We start from the raw sequence: 20,748 nt of genomic DNA on the forward strand, positions 1-20,748 counted from the left end.
TGTTATATTTGCAAAGCATATTACATTTACATATTTTATGTAAATTCCATATATCATGTATGTAAATCTAATTCAGTATATAAATTGAATACATTTGGGTCTCTTTAACCTTTTCCATTGTTTCTTAATCCTGTACTCACATTGGATATATTTTTTTAACCAGGTGGGCTTCATAGACTATATCGTTCATCCTCTCTGGGAGACGTGGGCAGACCTGGTCCATCCTGATGCCCAGGACATTTTGGACACTTTGGAGGACAATCGTGAGTGGTACCAGAGCACAATTCCTCAGAGCCCTTCCCCGGCACCCGATGACCAGGAGGAGGGCAGGCAGGGTCAGACGGAGAAGTTCCAGTTTGAACTGACTTTAGAGGAAGATGGCGAGTCAGACACGGAGAAGGACAGCGGGAGTCAAGTCGAAGAAGACACTAGCTGCAGCGACTCCAAGACGCTGTGCACTCAAGACTCGGAGTCCACCGAAATCCCCCTGGATGAGCAGGTCGAAGAGGAGGCAGTGGCGGAGGAGGAGGAGAGCCAGCCCGAGGCCTGTGTCATCGGGGACCCCTCCCCAGATACGTAACAGGGCCCAGACTTCCATGCCTTTCATTTGTGTTTTGTGTTTTTTTTTTTTAAGTAGAAACGTTGTTTCCAAAGTGCATGTCACATGCCACAACCACGGTCACACCTCACTGTCATCTGCCAGGATGTTTGTGGAACAAAACTGACCTTGACGACTCAGTCTGGCGCTCAGGAATATTGTCACCAGTTTTTTCACCTCCATGTCATCAGAACGAGAGGGACATCTTCATGGACAGCATTGTCACAGGACTGCGGCTCCGTTGAACTGAAGAAGCCGAGAAAATCAACTAGTGTTTTCTAGGGAGTGTGGCTCATTGGGCAGCCCCAAAGTTAAGATGATTTGGGGTTTTTTTTTCTTTTTGTTTGCAATATTTTCAGCAGAAAGAAGGCATTATTACATGGATGCAGTGAACAGATGGGTGAAGCAACGAATGGGTCAGGAACAGGACAAAGTGTGAAGCTGTTACCAGGATAAAGATGAGCCACAGAAATTGCATAATTTTCTAATTTCAAGTCTTCCTGATACCTGACTGAATAGTGTGGTTCGGTGAGCTGCACTGACCTCTACATTTTGTATGATATGTAAAACAGATTTTTTGTAGAGCTTACTTTTATTATTAAATGTATTGAGGTATTATATTTAAAAAACTACGTTCAGAACTTCATCTGCCACTGGTTATTTTTTTCTAAGGAGTAACTTGCAAGTTTTCAGTACAAATCTGTGCTACACTGGATAAACCTAATTTACAAATTTTACTTGCACCTTAGACTTCATAGCAATTAACTGATTTGTAGTGACCCATTGTTTTATATACCAATGACTTCCATATTTTAAAAACAAAAATTGACTTTATGTTGCAGGAAACCCTTTTTGTAGGTCTTCATTTACTGGCTTTTCATTTTGGTCTATTCAGACACGCAGAGTTGCTCCCCACTGACATTTTTCTTCACCGTGTGCAAAGTGAACACGTGTTCCATAATACTCTGATGTGTGTTCTGTCTAATGTATCTCAAGCCTCATGGACACTCAGTCATCAGTTGGTATTATCTGAAGCAAGTGAAAGATATATAAATACCCAGTAGCTAAAATGGTCAGTCTTTTTTAGATATTTTCCTACTTCGTGTCTTCTGATAATCTTTTGCTGTGGTGGTAGACCCTCATTTCACAAATGCATGTCTGTAATAACCCACACATTTCATGCTCATTTTTATTGTTTTCACAGTCAGTTATAGTACGAAAACCTTTTTCCCCTCGTGCTGCTTCATTATTCAGTGTGTGTTTGAACCTCTGTCCACATTTACTACGTGGGGTCTTATCAAATATATCACCACCATTCTGATGGATGCAAAGAACAGGTCAAGTTAGACTTAGCATTCTTTTCTGCCATGAGGTCGTATATAATGACTAGCTTTTACTTTTGATTTACAAAGAAAAGTTAATGGCTAGCTAGGTAATTTTTAACAATATTAGTAGAATATATTAATGAACACCAGTACAATGAATGCTCTTTTGTTTCTATGATTTCACCATGGGATTAAGAACTGTATGAGGAATATTCCTGAGAAGTGATTTTAAGTGTAGCAATGACTCTTCCTTAAAGGACAGCCACATAACACATCGTAGCATTTCTTGCTTTATCAGTTATCACTGATCCAGAAGTATGTCTAGTGGAGGAGAACTTTAAATACGCTGATAGAAAGCAGTTGGTGGTGCCCCTAGCACCAGAGGTTTGGTGATATGATGTCGTTTTAAATTACTCAGTTGGGTAAGAAGATATTGACTAAATCAAACATTAGAGATCACTTTTGGCAGAATTTAGCATCAAGAATTGTATTGGAATTTTAGAAGTTGATTCCCAGCATTTACCTTTAATTGGCATCGTGGAGCATTTATTTAGTCTGGACTTTCTTCCCATTTCAGCTCTTAAAAAATGGTTACCTTCTCTGTGAAGAGTTTGGAGCCCAAATAATCATTTTTCACAGTGATATCCAAGAAGTCAAGTAGAGGCTAAAGGAATATCTGACCAAACAGAACATAGAACAGTAAATGAAATTGTAATCCTGAAAAATGTTTATACTGGGGATGTCTCAAGGAGCCTTCTGGGGACTAATCACTAAATCATCAGCCAGGGAAATGACCCAGCTGAAGATACTATTTTAGTCCCCTGAGAGCCACTGATGCTTAGAAACATTGATAGAAAAATTAGGTAGCTGTGAACTTCGACATGGAGCACAGGATAGGAATTGACCAATTAATTATCAGATTTCTACCTCCCTTCCCCTGTAAAATTCAGACAGTAATCTTTCAAATAAAGTCTTATGTTTGGCAAGTGGTTTCACAAGAATAATTGGAAACTTGTTTCCGTTTTAATTTTGTCCCTGATGGAGGTCTAGAAGAAAAGGCAAAGAATCTAAGGTTTATTCCTTTCTCCCAAATACTCTCCACCCCTCCCTTCCCTCAGGCTTGGTATTTCCCCCACAGAGTGCCTAGAACTTAAGAATGAAAAAAAAATTAAAACAGCAATATGTCACATATCCGGACCTGAAAAGGTATATATCAGCACTAAAAAAGGGAGACTTTTTATTTCATCAGTTTGTTGGTTTTAATGGTCACATGTGTGAAGATACCCACTGATGGACAATCAAATTGTAGGAAAAAAGTGATATCTAAAAGACAGGGACTAGTGCTGTACAATCTGCTTCTCCTCTCCCTTCTTTCTCCTCTGCTCTCGCCAAAGTGTGCTTCAGAGTTATACACTGCTTTAAAAAGAATACCCTTTTATAAGTGGCTTTACATTTCCTAAAATATTGTAAGAAAATACAGTATCTGGGTACTGTATGGGGAAGAAAATGTCCAAGTTTGCATAAAACCAGTATATTTCAGCTTGCAAGTTACTAAACACAATAATGCTGTTTTAATTTTCTTTTCTTTTACATCACTTAAAATTCACAAGAAAATAATGTAGATAGAACAAATTGTAGACAAGGAAAAAAAAAAAACTTGAATGAAGTGGATTTTACCGAAAGCTTTATGATACTTTTTGAATGCATTATTTATTTTTTTGTGCCATGCATTTTTTTCTCACCAAATGACCTTACCTGTAATACAGTCTTGTTTGTCTGTTTACAACCATGTATTTATTGTAATGTACATACTGTAATGTTAATTGTAAATTATCAGTTCTTATTAAAACATCATCCCGAATTGGGATGGTGTTGATATATTTGGAAACTCTTGGTGAGAGAATGAATGGTGTGTATACATACTCCTTGTACATTTTCTTTTCTTCTATAAAATAGTCTTGTCACCTTAGAGCTTGTTTATGGAAGATTCAAGAAAACTATAAAATACATAAAGGTATATAAAATATAAAAAACATAGCTGCAGGTCTTTGGTCCCAGGGCTGTGCCTTAACTTTAACCAATATTTTCTTCTGTTTTGCTGCATTTGAAAGTAAGGTAATGGTGGGGTTAGGGCTGGGCATTTTACATCTGAGCTTTGAATCAATTGGATTTCTGGCAACAGCTGGATTGTACAGAACCACGGTTAACCTCTGGAGCATTCTGAGACTCTTTTGAGAGACAACCCCTTAAATGCTTTTTGCCACGAAGCACCATAGCATATATGATGGTGGCTTTTCCTATAAGATACTAACTGAGCTGCTTCAGTTAGTTACATTTGATTTTTTTTTAAATTTTCAAACACTACTGGGAAAAGATATTCTTGTCCAATAATTATAAAAAGTCTTTTTGACTTCTTGAGCACATGGACAAATGAACTTGATTTGAAACTAGAGCCATAGGTCATGCATGTTAGTACTTTATTATTTGGCTTCCTGCCATGTTATAACAGAAAATATAAAATATGAAAAAGGTCATTTTTGTTAAACAGAGTTTTTCTTCAACTAAGATGAATCAAATTTCCTTATGTATGTAAATTCATATATTAAACACAAAGTTTTATATGACACCAATTCACATAACATAATGGAGTCACCATTCTCTAGAATGTGTGTTTCTGTGAAACTTAACTTGCTTTAGAATTTTTAAATTTAACCTTGCACAGAGGCCAGCTCCTGAAAGCTATGAAAAATTCCCAGTGGCTGATGTGGGAACTTCTTTCCACTGCTGCCCAGCCCTCAGAATGTGCAACTTAGTGAAGGGAGAGAATCTTTTTCTAGGAAAAATGAGCCTCCTTTTATTTTATTTCATTTTCTTTTTTGACACAAACTGTAGATTTTAGCAGCCCTGGCCCAAAGGAATTTGATTACTTTTGTTTTAAACAGTACAATGGGGACACTATAATTACAAAAAGAAAAAAATCCTTACTTATTTTAGTTGTTTTAAATTTGATTTCTTTGGATATGTTTTCAGAGTGGTCAATTGTGTGTGAGCATTACAAATGATGATTCTTTTAGTGGTTTCTTAGCCTCTCTTACAGCCCATGGGGATAGTACTGTACATCAATACCTTCATATGAAATTTTTATATGCAATGGAAATAAAAGCATGGGTTGATTCTGCCTATTTATGACTCGATCATTTACAAATAAGAGTATTCATTTTAACTTGTAGTTCAGTCAGCACTTGTTTCCAAGAGCCATGAGGATTGTTAAGGTGAAATAAAGGATAGTGACATCATACATTACTACATATTTGTAGTCCAATAAAGCCAAATTATGTAGATTAATCTTGCTATAGAGTAAAAAGGCAAAATTATGTAGATGGCCTATAAGACTAAGCACAGTAGAAGACTTGGGAAGGGAACTTCTCTGACTGAGTGTTCTGGCATACTGAAAGTTATTCAGATACTCAACAGTTATTTGCTGGGTCCCTCTGCAAACTCCAAGACTGTAAGGATTCATCGGTGAACAGACATAATTCAGCTTTTGTGAGTTTAAGGTCTACAGGGGACAAAGGCACTGAACAGTTCCCTACGCAGCATCGTGAGTGTCCTCAGTACAGCAAAGAAGCTGAGGTGCTGTGACTGAGCAGGAACCTGACCTTGGTCTCTTCCAGAGGGCCAGGGCCAGAGAAGCCTTCTCTGGCAGTGATGTGGGGCTGAGCTCTGAAGGAACTCAAAAGGTAACTTGGCAAAAAGGAAGAGCAGGGTCCAGACAGAAAACTTCATTTGCAGAAGTCCTGAGGTACACATGAGCTCCAAACCTCGGGAGAAATGGAAGAAAAGCACTCCTGCTCCCTTGATCTTTACCCTCTGACCCTGCTTTCTTCCCTTTATAACCCCACAAATTGACATGTGACCTCCCTGGTAGCTCAGACAGGAAAGCATCTGCCTACAATGCGGGAGACCCAGGTTCGATCCCTGGGTCGGGACCATCCCCTGGAGAAGGAAATGGCACCCCACTCCAGTACTCTTGCCCGGAAAATCCCATGGAGGGAGGAGCCTGGTGGGCTACAGTCCATGGGGTCGCAAGGAGTCGGACACGACTGAGCGATTTCACTTTCTATTTGTTGTTTATTGTCTCTTTCCCACCAGAACAGAACTTCAGAAGAGTCGAGTCTTTGCTCACCAGTGTATTCCTCACAACTCAAATGGATCCCTGGTACACAGTAGGTGTTTAATACTAGTTGAATATCACTTACCAAATTGATATTGGATATAATTCAATCTGGTGATCAAGACATTTAGGATTGATACCATAAAATTAGCCTGGTTGTTTAGATAGAGAGTTCACAGTTTTCTATCCGGTTGCTAACCAAAGACTCTGCCTCTTCCTCACAAATTCTTTTTTCTTTTTTCCTGAATGGCAGAAAATCAGTTTTCGTGATCAGTCAGCACAAGTGTAAGCCCTGAATCTTAACTAGTAGAATAAGGTTAAATAGAATAAGCTGTGCTCCGCCTCCTCATCATTTCCTCCCACCACCACAGGCAACCACGGCAACTATAGCCCCCAAAAGGCCCAAATCATCCCTTCCAGGAATGCTTGACCTAAACGCAGGTTCCTTCCTCAGTCTACCACCCCTAAGTGAGATTATGCAACAAAAGAAAAGCTGCCCTTCTTTTCCCTGTATTCCCCCAGGCTGACTGAGGCCAATTTGGGTGTGCTGAGTCTACCTGGGTTTAGGTCTTTGATCTGGAAACGTCTCACACACAGCTTTGAGCCTACAAGAGCAAAACATTCCGTGTTACCAGACAGCACCACCCCTAACAGGGATGAACCCACACACACAGCCTTATTTTATTGGAATTCCACCTGTGCTTCCCGTTTGCAGATTTGGAGGCTGTTTCTGTCGCAGTTATTCTTGTATTTCCAAATGCTCAATGTCAAACTCGGTGCAATGGGTGTAAAGCTTAGCCCACAAACTCAAGCCTGTAAGATACACTGCTTGCTTTATTTATATCATTTAACATGGGCTCTGTGTCCTCATCTACTAATCTTAAGAATTGCTATATCTGTCCTTTACTACTACATCCCCTCTCCCTTACAATATAAAAGTTCTCTCCTCTCCAGCCCAGTATAAGCACACCTTGGTGTTGTCCAGGCAGTGGTGGTTCCTTACAGTTTCTGGACTCTTTGCTTCCTTGTCAGGCATGTTGTATCCGCCGAGGCCAGGAATCCCGGTTTGGGGGGGGGGGGGGGGGTCCTACATCCTTCCGCCACCATGGATGAAAAGGATACCACCCTCCCAAGATCCACAGCCACTCCCAAAGACAATTCAAAGAAAGACCTAGACAGTTCCTCCAAGCTGGCCATACTCAGTAAAACTCTAGCCACAAACGAAGTGCAACCCTTTTCCTGTCCCGCTCTATCTGAGCGGCAAACAGAGTGAGCCTACGTTTCTGTCCGGCCGTATTTTTGGACCTCCCACCCCCGACCCCAGCCGGATGATTAAGCTGCATGCACACGTAAGAACTGACGACCTGCGTGCCTCGGGCAAGCAGAAAGCCGCGCCATGTTGACACGACACAAATGAAACAAACAAGGAGGCCCCGGCTGTTCCTGGGCGAGAAAGGGCCCCCAGTCAAGGACCGAGGCTTTGGAAAGGAAGGGAAAACTTGAAATGTTACCTTTTTCAACGGGTCACTGCAGAGATTGGGGAGAACAGACACTGGTAAGAATTTTCACCCTTTCTTGGTTCTGCTGTTCATCCTCGGAGCCCATGTGCAGCCTCCAGATGAATGTCGTCTTGTGTCTGCAAGAATTTGACAAGATTTTTCATTAATTTTAATGTAAGCTTCCCCTGGGCTGTTGAGGAAATAACCAGTTCGAGTTGCTATGGAATGATTTGACAAAACTTTTTACCCCGTATCCTGAGTGAATGCAAATGAGAGAACGTCTGGGCCTGTGTTTCCATGGGGCCTTTCCCAGTGACTCAGTGATAAAGCATTCGCCTGCAGTGCAGGAGACCAGGGTTCAATCCCTGGACTGGGAAGATCCCCTGGAGAAGGGAATGGCTACCCACTCCAGTATGTTTGTATGGAGAAGTCCATGGACAGAGGAGCCTGGCCGGCTGCCTTCCATCCAGTCACAAGTAGTCAGACTCTACTGTCTGAGGGAGCATGGAGCATTTTGACCATGGACCCCAGGAAGGTGCAACAAGGGGGAGCGTTCTAGGTTTCTGGTTTTAAAACTATTTAGTGGACTTTATTTATGGTCTTCTGGTCTCTTCAGAGTGGAAAAGCAATTCATTGGAAGCTTAGTGAGTACTCACATAACAGAGGATAGAGGCAGGTGGTAGGTATCACCTTAGTCTTTCAATGATTTGTTTTAGACAGGTCTTTAATTTTTCATTCGCCTTTTATAATGAAGCGTTCAATGAAGCTTTGGGGCAGCCTTGTTGTTTGGAGGCTTTGGCATGTCAATTAAAATAGATATCCCATTCTCTGTTGATTTGGGAAAAACTCTCCGGTGCACTTCTTAAATGAACGATAATTGTCTCTTTGGAAAGTTCCCCATGGTGGTCATGGTAATTCTAGTTTGTCTTAGTAGGATTTTGCTTATTTTTGTAGATATTTACACCTCCTGGGCCACAGTTCTTAGATATAAAATAAGCAGGTATACTGGAAGATAGCACTCAGTTCTTTGAAACTAGAAGATCTTGTTACTTTAGCTGAGCAGATTAATGCCTAAGGTGGATGTGCTGCTGGGTTGTGGCTTTTGGGGTGTTTTACAAAAACTTTTACAAAACAGTTTTGTTACCAAAAAACTGTTTAAAAATGATGAAAGAAGTCAATTCGGGTGGTACTAACAAACTTCAATGAAATGGAAAATCTCCTTTTGGAGAACTGCCAAAGAGGGCAGAAAGCAAGAAGCTTTTATGGGATAAAGAATAAAGAGCAAGGAAGAGACAAATAGAAAATATCTGCTTGACTGGGGACAAATAGTCAACCTTGTTTGGGGTGAGAAGCCAGAGTTGGGTTGGTTTGGGGGGATTGGCTGACGGGATATGCTGCATATCTGCTCAGGAGGAGCATTTATAGGAACATGAAAGTTGCAGTATTTCAGTTTGTTGATGCAGCATCTCAGGCAGAAGCCACTCCATCTTGGGCCTAGAAATATATTTCATCAGTATTTTGTACATATCCCTTGGTTAGATATGTACATGGCCACCCTAGGTGGTATCTTTTGAAGAAAACATACTTCTTTTGGCCCGGCTAGTAGGCGTGCTTCAATCCATGGGGTTACAAAGAGTTGGACGTGACTGAACAAAAACAGTAAAGATTTAAGTCAAGATGTTAATATTTGCCTATTCTATCTTGGTTAACACTGGCACTCCTCAAAATGTGGTCCTTTAACTGATCAGAACCAACTGGGTTCTTGTTAGAAATGCCGGTTATCAAGTCCCAACTGAGATTTCTAGAGTAAGAATCTCTAGGGGTGGGCCCCAGAATCTGTCTTTTAACAAGTCATGCTGTTATTCTTCTGCACCATAAAGTTTGAGAAACACTGTTCAAGACCTCTTGGAGTTGTTTTTTCCTCTTTTGACTTTGCAAAAAAGGAGAAGTAATAATCTTAACCCCCTTTCTAATTCATTGCGTTTACTCAAAGGGATGCATGTTACTACAGGAGTTTCAGCAGTTGACATGGTATAGCTAATGGCAGTTGGAGAAACAGTAGAAACATGTGTTTAACAAGCCAGTTTCCATCCACAAGACTCAGTATTATTAATGAGACACCCACCTTCACCCCTCCGTCCCTGCCTCCTCCATTTTGGAGGCCTGTGGCAAGCTCAGGTTGTCACCTGCACTTCTGACCTACAAGTTATAGATTGGAGTTCCAGAGACATCCCTGTCTTGAAGTCCATTAATTTGCTTGAGTGGCTCAGAGAAGCATTTTACTTACGAGGTCACTGGTTTATGAGAAGGAGACATCACTCAGGAAAGCCAGATGGAAGAGATACATTCAGCAAGGTATGGGGAAAAGGCAGAAGTTTCCATGCCCTCTCAAAGCACACCACTCTCCTCAAATCTACAGTGTTCACCAACCTGGAATCTCTTCAAACCCCATTTTTTTCCCCTTTAATGGAGGTTTCATTGCATAAGTATGAGGTAGTAAATCATTGACCATAGGAGATTAAGTCAATATCGAGCTCCTCTCCCTGGAAGTCATGGGTGGGATTGAAATTGGTCCCTCTGACCCCATCCTTAAGTGTTTTCCAAGCCACTATTAATATAGTAAAAGACAATTTAATCACTCTTTAACACTTAGGAAATTCCAAGGGTGCTAGGAGTTTTATACCCAAAACTGGGAAGAAGCCCAAATATATGTTTTTATGGTAAGTTACAGTATTATGTGTCACAAGTTGGCATGGGCTAAAGGATATACGATTAAAACGACATTCAAAGGAGAGAAGATACCGTCCACACTCACCCTGCAGGACCATTAGTGTAACAGGTGAGGACTGAGCACCCGTACCCGGGCTTCAGTTGCCCCACCCCAGCTCTCAGTCATGCAGTGAGTGCCCCTCTGCTTTTGTAGTTGGCCGAAACTGCACAACACAAGGCTTGGAATCAGGCATCACATGGGACCACCAAAGGGGCCAAATGACACACTCAGAAAGTCAGGGGGTTAACTCTGACCATTGGGAATCCAGAGATGGAAGGGAACCAGGCCGGTTAACTTCTTCTCTGTCCATGGGCTGCTCTGAGGCACGGCTTCCCCTTGAAGCCTTTGAGACAACCCCTGTATTCTTATCAGTGAGAGCACCTCCCAGGCTGTCTACAGTGTCTTTTGGCGGCGTCTTGTGAGGCAGTAGCCAGTGCCAAAACATCACAACACACTGCTTCCCATCTTTCCTGCTTCCCTTTCTTTCCCTTTTCTTCCTTCCTTGCTTGTTTTAGCCTGAATCCTTTTTTTCTCACTCCACTGCCCAAGGGTTTGCACCTCCCAAGTGAACTCCCATCACTCTGATCTCTGCCTCCAGCTCTGTTGCCTAGAGACTTTGAGCTCCATGCCATCCTTTGCATTCAGATGCCAAATTTGAGTTTGTATATTTGTATATACTGAAGAAGGAAATGGCAACCCACTGCAGTATTCTTGCCTGGAGAATTCCATGGACAGAGGAGCCTGGCAGGCTACAGTCCATGGGGTCCCAAAGAATCAGACACAACTGAGTGACTAACACTGTTACTACTATGTGTGTATATGTGTATGTGCCACTGTGTTTAAATAAGGCCCCTGGATATTATAGGCAGAGACTGCCCCTTCATCTTTGTTTTCCTATAGCTTAGTTCAGCGTCCGTCTGTCATATAGCAGGTATTCATTAAACAGGAAAAGAATGACAGGTGGATAATTGCCTGAAAGAAAGAGGTTAATGATGAAGAACAGACAGGGAGAATATGAACTGGCCTAGAGTGGATTAGAGATTGGGTAAACAGGGGTTAGGGGCAGGAGGAGAAGGGGACGACAGAAGATGAGATGGCTGGATGGCATCACCAACTCGATAGGCATGAGTTTGAGTAAACTCCGGGAGTTTATGATGGACAGGGAGGCCTGGCGTGCTGCGATTCATGGGGTCGCAAAGAGTTGGACACAACTGAGTGACTGAACTGAACTGAAACAGGAGTGACACAGTTAAGGGGCCAGAGGTAGCTAGAGGAAACACCCCAAGTAGACGTTGAAGGGATTGGTTCATCAAACCGGGAAGAGTAAGAGAGATGCTGTGGCACCCATCACCTAGAAAGTTTTATCTGTACCCACTGTGAAAGGACACTGTCGCTTGCCTACTCTGTCATTACCAGCCTCCATTCCATGTGCGACCTGGGGAATGGAAGTTGGAATGCGTTTGACTCTTGTGAAGCCAAGGAATTCTGGGGGGATTTGGTCTCTTCTTGGTCCTGCAGGCTGATTCTGAGCCTTTTAAGGAATTCCTCCATCCTTTCCAGTGTTTAGATTAGGACTGGCTTGCAGGGCTGCCTTTCTAGACAGTGAAACATAGACAACTCCTGGGAAAGTCTTCCTCACTCTTAAAGAAGGAGAAAAGGAAGGAGTTGAGCTTTGGAAACGGTTCCTTAGGCTGCCATGGTTGGACTGTTATCTTAAGACCATGAGAGGAATTATCTGAAAACAGAGAGAACATACTGAGGATGACAGAGCTGAAGACAGCTTGAGTCTTTGAAGATGTTTTTCAAGCTGCTAATCAACTTGACTTCTAAGCTAATTATTTAAGATAAGGACCAGTTTTTATAATGGATGCCATTCCAATCGGACCTTCTGTTACTTGCCCCTGAAAGAATCCTGACTAACACCTCCAGGATCTGTTCCAACAATGTGCCAGGGAGTCTGGGTGGGGGGTGGCGTGCCTGGCATGGTGAAAAGATTGGGACTTTGGCCCCCATTAGCTGAGTGACTACAGGCATGTTAATTAATCTCTGAATCGTACTTTTTCTCATTTTAAATATGGGAATTGTGATATTAGAAGCTACTGTAATTTTTCACAGTGTTGTGAAAGTAAATGAATTAATAAATGCTAATCTCACTGTAGACATTAGACAGTACTTTTCACCTGCAGCCATTAATGGATTGTGAAATCAAAAGATAGTTGCATTGAGGACTAAAAATTAAAAGCACTAAAATGGAACAGAAAATACTGCTGTTACCACACACAGTAAGTTTAGTCTTCTAAAATTATTGTTTCATTCACATGTGTAGTTGTACATGCATGCTTGTGTATATGTGCATAGCTGTCAGGTTAAATATATTTCTTGCTTTAGGTCATACACAAAAATGTTTGAAAAGCATGGATTTAGAGTAAAATGAATACCTGAGGCCAGTCAAATAAGAGTGAACAGAAAATGATCTTCAGGTGAATTGTGGTGATGTGCATTGTCTCCTGGGAAAAGATGGAAAACAATGGAATATACCCAGATCCCAGAGGATGCCCAACACCTTATTGGAAAGTTGGCTGCTTTGGAGGACAGGTTGCTTTGATGTGTTTCGTAAACACAGAGTACCTGCTTAATTTTATACTCCCTTTTCACCAACATACATCCTAGAGAGCCATGGCTAGAGAAAAGAGAAGAGTGAATTTAGCAATTCTTCTTATAGCCTAAACACAAACAGGAGACACCTGCACAGAGGTGTGGCTTGCCTACCATCACCTTTAATCACCATGGAGTTCAAGTATGTGCACAAGGCAAGAAAAGCAAGAATTACTCCAGTACAAAGGAAAGAATAGCATCGAATCCTTTCAAAATGCAGGTTTTGCCCTGGATTGTTTTTCTTCTTTTAATGAGCAAGGGGAGAAGATTAGAAAAAATTATTTAGATCATTCACACATATCTGGGAGAGGTCTAGTGCCTTCAGCCATGCAGAGAGAAAGGCAAATTCAAAATCAACTGAGTGATAATTGCTCCTCTCTATGGACCACTGTCTTAGTTGCTTTAAAGGACTGGTGCTTGACTTTTGCTTTTGAGGAGCTTTCTGTTTGGTCGGAAAAGGATGGAGTAAAAGGTAGGAATCAGAGAGAAGTATAGTGAGCCTTGGGGCTGCCCGGGTGGCACTAGTGGCAAAGATCCTGTCTGCCATTGTAGGAGACATAAGAAACACGGATTCGATCCCTGGGTCGGAAAGATCCCCTGGAGGAGGGGATGGCAACCCACTCCAGTATTCTTGTCTGGAGAATCCCATGAGCAGAGGAGCCTGGCGGGCCACAGTCCATAGGGCCACAGAGTCAGACACAACTGAAGCGACTTAGCACACACACATGCAAAGTGAGCACTGAGACTTCGTCACACTTGGAGCTTTCTCATTTCAAGTTGACACAAACCCAATATTCCCTCTGTTTTACAGAGAAGTCAAAGGAGGCTGAAAAAGATGAGGTCACTCATTCAAAATGTCAGAGCTGATATTTAAACATAAGCCCGTTTGTCTCTTAAGTCATCTGTATTCCCTGGAGAGGAGAATCTTTACCCTGATTGTTGCTTAAGTTTTTTTTACTTCTTTTGCTTAAGTTCCTTACCTTATCAGCTGTAAGTATTCAAGTTATTATTTAGGGGATGTATTTTTTATCTCAAATCTCCATTTTCTTCAATAGTTACTATTGTTAAAGTAGTTAACATGTTGGGAATGTGGATATTTTGCTCTGCAGTGAGCGGATACTTAACATACATTATTACCAGATCTCACTGCAAAAGTTGGTGGTCACCTCCTTCCCCTCTCTCTTCCTCTTCTCATTTTAGAAATGAGAAATACAGAAAAGTAAAAAACAAACTGACAACCGTGTGTCCTCAGTATATGGCTGCTGCTGCTGCTGCTAAGTCACTTCAGTCGTGTCCAACTCTGTGCAACCCCGTAGACGGCAGCCCATCAGGCTCTCCCATCTCTGGGATTCTCCAGGCAAGAACACTGGAGTGGGTTGCCATTTCCTTCTCCACAGTATATGGCAGAGCAGGGTTTCTAACCTGTGCTCACTGACTTTTCACTAAACCTCTAACATGTACGTGGGGCTTCCTTTGTGGCTCAGCTGGTGAAGAATCCACCTGTGATGTGGGGGACCTGGGTTCAATCCCTGAGTTGGTAAGATCTCCTGGAGAAGGGAAAGACTACCCACTCCAGTATTCTGGCCTGGAGAATTCCATGGACTGTATAGACCATGGGGTCACAAAGAGTTGAACACAATCGAGCGACTTTCACTTCACTTACATGTGCACATATATGTATGTGTTTGTGCTTAAAACATTTTTATTCTCATGTTTGAAGCCAGTCAGATAAGTGTGAACACAGAAAATCCTAGCAATTCATTCTCTATATTCCCAGCCCTTCCCAATGCTCTACAGATGCCTCTTTGTAGCAGCCAATCTTATCCATTTTCTTTAAGTTGATGAAGATCTCTGTGTTCAGTGCTCATGCAACAATTCTGACAATGATGAGTATTTTTTTTTTTTTTTTTAAACAAGAGTTGAATTGTGGCGTGGTGGAATATACTGCCATGTTTGCCAACTCTGGAACCTAGAAAGAGGAAGAAGATCATAAGTTTTGGTTCCTGCCATCATCCTCCATTTTTCTCTGATTTACACATATGCTAACAAGCAGCTGGGCTCAAAACACAGACTCACCTTGCCAGGAAGGTTGTCTGAGACTCAGCCCTGCTTCTGGGACCTCCTATTCACCCTGCATAGCCTTGGGGAGAGAGGGGAAGTTCTCCAAGAGTGTTTTGTAATTTCATCCCTTCTCTTGTTTTGACACAGATTCATAGCATTGTGACCTATGTGAACTCTTCTTTAATTAAAGAAATAAAAGTATTTCTTCCTTTAATGCAGACCTTAAGAAAACTTCTGGGTTCAGGTCCCCTGGTAAAAGGACCACGTCCTTCTGCCAGAATTACTCCCAGGCATGCTGATGAGTTGGGCAATGGTATTCAAAAGGATGCTGATGAGAAGATTTGAAGAGCTGACATTCTTTACTGTCCATCACCAACCTGCAGAGCTTTGTAACCAAGAAGATAGCCACATGGTGATAGTAGCCTAAGAAAAAAGGATGCAAAGGGTGTTTTCCTCCTGGGCAGTCCAGGATATTGCTGTGAGCAGTCAGGGTCCAGTGCTGCCAACTCAAGGGGGCTGAGGCCTCTGTGGGCCTCTGGGACCCTGGAATATACATGGAACTCTCAGGACCCAGGGTGAGACACACCTGGTTTTAGATGCATCACCCTGTACACATTTTCAACTAATCTGACCTCTAACTTTCATTCTTATGGGAGCTATTTCAACATAGGTATTATGTTAATTATTTTTCATAATTTTATAGAAGTAATATTGGTACATTATTTAAAAAGTCCAATATTTACATGACTCATTACCATATATTAGTCTCCTTGGGCTGCCATAACACAGTGTCACAGACTGGGTGGCTTAAAAAGCAGAAATTTAATTTTTTCAGTTCTGGAGGCCATAAGCCCTAGATCAGTGTGTAGCAGATCTGATGTCTCCTGAGGGCCTCTCTCCTTGGCTTGCAGACAGCTGCCGTTTCCCTGTGTCCTCACATGGTCTTCCCTCTCTGGGCACATCCCTGGTGTCTCTGGGGTCCAAGTTTCTTCCCATGAGGACACCAGTCAGATAGGAATAGGTCCAGCCATATGACCTCCTTTGATCGTAATCACTTCTTTAAATGCCTTGCCTCCAAATACAGTCACATTCTGAGGTGTTGGAGGCTTAGGGCTTTAACCCGTAGAGTTGAGAGGGACACTCTTCAGCCCATAACAACCAACAGAGAGAAATCCTGTACCTAGCCCTGCATGCCCTAGTTCCACTTCCTGAGAGCCTACCCTCCTTTTCCTTACTATATTTACTGCCATATTTATAAATGACTTATTTGTACTGCAGTTTCTTGTTCCTCTGATTTTAGCTATAATCTCTGACTTTTGTTTTCAGAAATGAGGATATATATACCCTCAGTTCCCATCCCCACATGCTTATTTGAAGTCTTCTAGAATTGTATTTTTTGGTTAGATTATTATTAAAAGTTTGCATTGTTATATTTATGTAAAAAATATTTACTGCCAGTCCATGAAGTTTGTTATAATTACATTTGTATTTTCTGGTAGGGTCTTTCCAGGAGATGATAAGTATTTCCATTTTTATTAGTTTTCAATATCCTTATCACTGTCCATCCTATATTCTCCACTGAAGGGAATCTCCTTTCATTATTGTGAACACATCCAGGAGTCCTGGCTTTCATTGGTTCACCTGCTTCATCTGAAATAGTCATTTTCCCAGGTTGTGGCTTTGAGATCTTGTCTTTACTACTGTTCTTGGATTTTCGTTCAGCATCCTCCTAGAGAGTCCCTTCCCTTCTTGCCATACTGGATCTTCTGTTTCTTGGATCTTAGTATTTTTAGTTGTCTTAGCTTATCTCGAATTTTGCTTACCTCAGTGTAGCTCATGCACTAGTAGCTTCCTGAGAAAGAATGTCTAGAAGGTAAATGTGAAAAGATTTTGAATATGAGAATCCTTTATTTCACTCTGTTATTTGCATGATAGTCAAACGGAGAATTTGGTTGGATTGGAAGTACATGTCCTCCCAGATCTTTGCTGACGTTAATATCCTGAGTTGGCATTGAGGAATCTACTGACTTTCTGATCCTTAACTTTTGTACATCATTAGTTTTTCCTTTGCTGTTGTTATTCTTTATTTTGTTGATGCTTTTAAGATCTTTTCTTTGTCCCATTTCCAATCAGTGTTCCTGTTTTCAGAACCCACCTGCACTCCCGTTTCCACAGATCCCTGGATTCTTCAGTTTCTGAGCCTTTCTGGGATTCTGAGAGCAGATTGCTCACTGATGGTCTTCCCTTGCTCTGTACTGAGGGTTTTGCTAATTCTGCTCCTGTTCCCTTTCCATCTGCTTCCAGCTTCTACAGTGTGGTTGTATAGGTATAGGTAAATATTCAAAATACAGTCACGTTCTGAGTCACATTTCCATTCTGTTAGTCTTTTGTGTGTTTTTGCTTTTAAGGAAAATCCTTTTACTGCCATCTTTGTGGAAAAAAATACAAATATGAGGGCTTCCCTGATAGCACACTTGGTAAAGAATCCTCCTGCAATGCAGAGACCCTGGTTTGATTCCTGGGTCAGGAAGTTCCCCTAGAGAAGGGATAGGCTGCCTTCTCCAGTATTCTTGGGCTTCCCTGGTGGTTCAGATGGCAAAGAATCCACCTGCAATGTGAGAGACTTGAGTTTGATCCCTGGGTTGGGAAGATCCCCTGAAGGAGGGCATGGAAACCCACTCTAGAGTTCTTGCCTGGAGAATCCCATGGACAGAGGAGCCTGGTGGGCTACAGTTCATAGGGTTGCAAAGAGTTGGGCACAACTGAGCAACTAAGCGCAGCACAGCACATACAAATAATATGAATATTCAATGCCCCCCCCATTTAAGTGGAAGTTCCTCATAGAATTATCATAGAATTTGAAATTTTGTGTGTGTGTGTGTGTGTGTGTGTATATATATATATATATATATATATATATATATATATATATATTTAAAACCACTTATCTATAGAACCTGTTACATAGCAGGCACTGAAAATATCATATTTATGTGTATATGTGTGTAGCATGGGGCTAACACTCTGAGGGTCATATGATGGCCTGGAAGCAATCTTTTGCATGAAGACTTTGTTGTTGTTTAGTTGCAAAGTTGTGTCCCACTCTTTGTGACCCCATGGACTGTAGCTCTCCAGGCTCCTCTGTCCATGGTATATCCCAGACAAGAATACTGGAGTGGGTTACCATTTTTTTTCTCCAGAGGATCTTCCCATCCCAGGAATCAAACCCATGACTTCTGCACTGGCAGGCAGATTCTTTACCACTGAGCCACCAGGGATGCCCTTGTGAAGACTTAACAAACATCTTAAAAAAAAAAAAAAGACTTCTGACATGTCTGAGTAAACCTATAGTCAAGGAGAGAAGTACTTCTGAACACAGGATGGTATTTTTTGTTGCTAGACTCTGCCTTTCTCAGCCTCATGGATTCATGCCTATGCCCTTAATAGAGAAAAAGGGTCTAAAAAGAAATGCAGGAGGCTTTAGTTTTAGTTCAGTATTTGGCCATAACCTACTCTTCTGCTTTCAGCCTTCAGAAAGTGCGCTTCATTATTTCTGGCATCCATGCATCAGTGATGATGTAGTTACAAATGTTATCAGTGTAACAGCATCAGAGACATGAAGGAGGCATGTAATTAAAGGTGTTATTAATATGTCTATACTGTCTTTAAAATCCAGCTTTAGAGATGAAATATACAGTATGTGAGAGGGGAGTTACCCTCAGTGAAGGCTATAGAAAGAGTTTGAATATTTACCTATAACTTGCTGAAAGGACACTCAGAGAAGGCCCTGCAGGAGTTTGAAGGCACTGGGTTAGAGCTAGACAAATCAGTTTGCCACTCACATTCATCAGAGTTGATAATTAAAACTATGAAAGTTCTGTGATATCAGGAGCTGCTGCACTGAAAGTAAAGAATTAAGGGGGAAAATACCAACAGATAAAGAGAAAAGAATCAGCAAAGGGATTTTCAATTAATCAACCTAGAACATTTCTTGAGCATACTTTCTTGTCAGGATTTTAAAGAAGTGGTCAGAGAGACTAGGAGGAAAGACAAAAAGATCCTACATCACTTGGTTAATGAGGTAGTATTTTATACATTACACATCTGGGCAGAAACCAAGAAGAACAACAGTGAGGATATGGGATGTGAATTTGGTCATGGTCGGAGATGTGGGTAAATTCAGTGATTTTGAAATGTAATCAGGTGGGAAAGATGCCCCCCAAATCTAGCTGTTGGAAAATGTACAAACACATGATTAACAACAAGCATGCTTAAAAGCCAATGGCAGAAATTGACAGTGCTGGTACCTGAGGGTCACAGATGAACTGGGTTTCCTGGATAGCTGGGCAAGCAGGCTGTGCTGGGGCAAAGCACCAGACAGTTGTAAGAGGAGGGATGCTCCTTTTTCATTCTCCCAAGAGACTGCACCCTGGAAAATGATGGAATCATTGATGCCGTTTTGGAAGGCAAAGCCAAAAGATCCTTTTCGGTTGTAATGACCTTGAACTTGTATCCAGATGTGGCCAGCCTATTGCAGAGAGCTTATTTACCTGATCATTTCCCCTCAGATTTTGAGCCCGACCCCCACCCCCCACCCCCCACCAACCAGCTCCAGCTCCTTTCAAATGCCAGCTGAAAGCATTTATTTTTCTCTGTTACCCCTACCCCTTAATTTGCAGCGTCACTGGCTTTTGCTTAGTATTAGTAATCCTTGATGATTGTTTCCTTGTTGGCAATTGTCTGAAGTGTTTGGTGATATTGCTGTTTGGGGGAAACTGGGGGAGTGGGGGAAATGCTATCGTCAGAACTGCATGGCCTTTAAATCCAGTTTGGTGCCAGTACACTGGGGGATTCTCTGGCCCTCGTGGGAGTATTTCATTCTTACACACTAAGGATGTCCCAAGGGATCCACCCCAGTGCACCATTCATGATAGGGTTTGACTTTTAAATAGCTTTTCATTTGGTTGAAAAGAACAGATTCCCACACAGTTTTTGGAATGCATGGAAAACCCCTGTCATTTTCCGGTCTCAACACCCTCTTCACATGCAGCCCACACAGTTCTTTGCTTTACAAGAGAGAGAGGGATAGAGGGAGGGAGAAGGAGAGAGGTCACCCATGACGCTCAGGGCTCAGCGATGACCTTTCCTTCTTAGCTGTTCTGGGTAAGGTATATTCCTTCACTAGGCAGCATGCAGAAATAATGAGTGGGCAGGGGCTTTATTCTACGCTGGTGTCGCCACCCCCACCACCCACATGGCCTCATGACTACATTACACAGTTGCTTCCTTTTGTTCCCATGAAACACTTCTGACTATGAAAAGACTTATAAAAGGAGTATGTGCTCATTGTTGAAAACTTGGATGGAGCCAAAAAGCATACAAGGGCAGAATAACAAAGAAATGACAAGAAAGAAGCCTCAGAATACCACTCCCAGAGCGAGCTACTCAAAACTTTGTGGTATTACAGATCAAGAATTTGTTTAATAATTTATTAAATATTTATTGAGTGCTTATTGTCTACAAGGCATTATGCTAGTTACATACAGAGGCAAATACAGAGGCAAATGATGAGATCCTTACTCTTGTGAAAATGTGCCTGTGTTAATGCAGGTCCTGTCTGAGATGTTTTGTGACCTTTTGTCTCCTGCATGATGTGTTTCTGCAGT

At 41.7% G+C, this 20,748-nt stretch overlaps 1 protein-coding gene across 4 annotated transcripts in view; it reads left to right on the forward strand.

Moving 5' to 3' along the window:
- PDE4D (phosphodiesterase 4D) overlaps positions 1 to 5,105 on the forward strand; it is an 801,730-nt gene extending 796,625 nt beyond the window's left edge. For all 4 annotated transcript variants that reach the window (XM_061129751.1, XM_061129753.1, XM_061129752.1 and 1 more), the window contains one exon: positions 164 to 5,105. In XM_061129751.1, the coding sequence (XP_060985734.1) occupies positions 164 to 580 (417 nt within the window). In that variant the 3' untranslated portion in view covers positions 581 to 5,105. The remainder of the gene's footprint in view (positions 1 to 163) is intronic.
- Positions 5,106 to 20,748: the final 15,643 nt, after the last annotated feature.

Source organism: Dama dama, chromosome 25 (assembly GCF_033118175.1).
Source record: "Dama dama isolate Ldn47 chromosome 25, ASM3311817v1, whole genome shotgun sequence".
Lineage (NCBI taxonomy): Eukaryota > Metazoa > Chordata > Mammalia > Artiodactyla > Cervidae > Dama > Dama dama.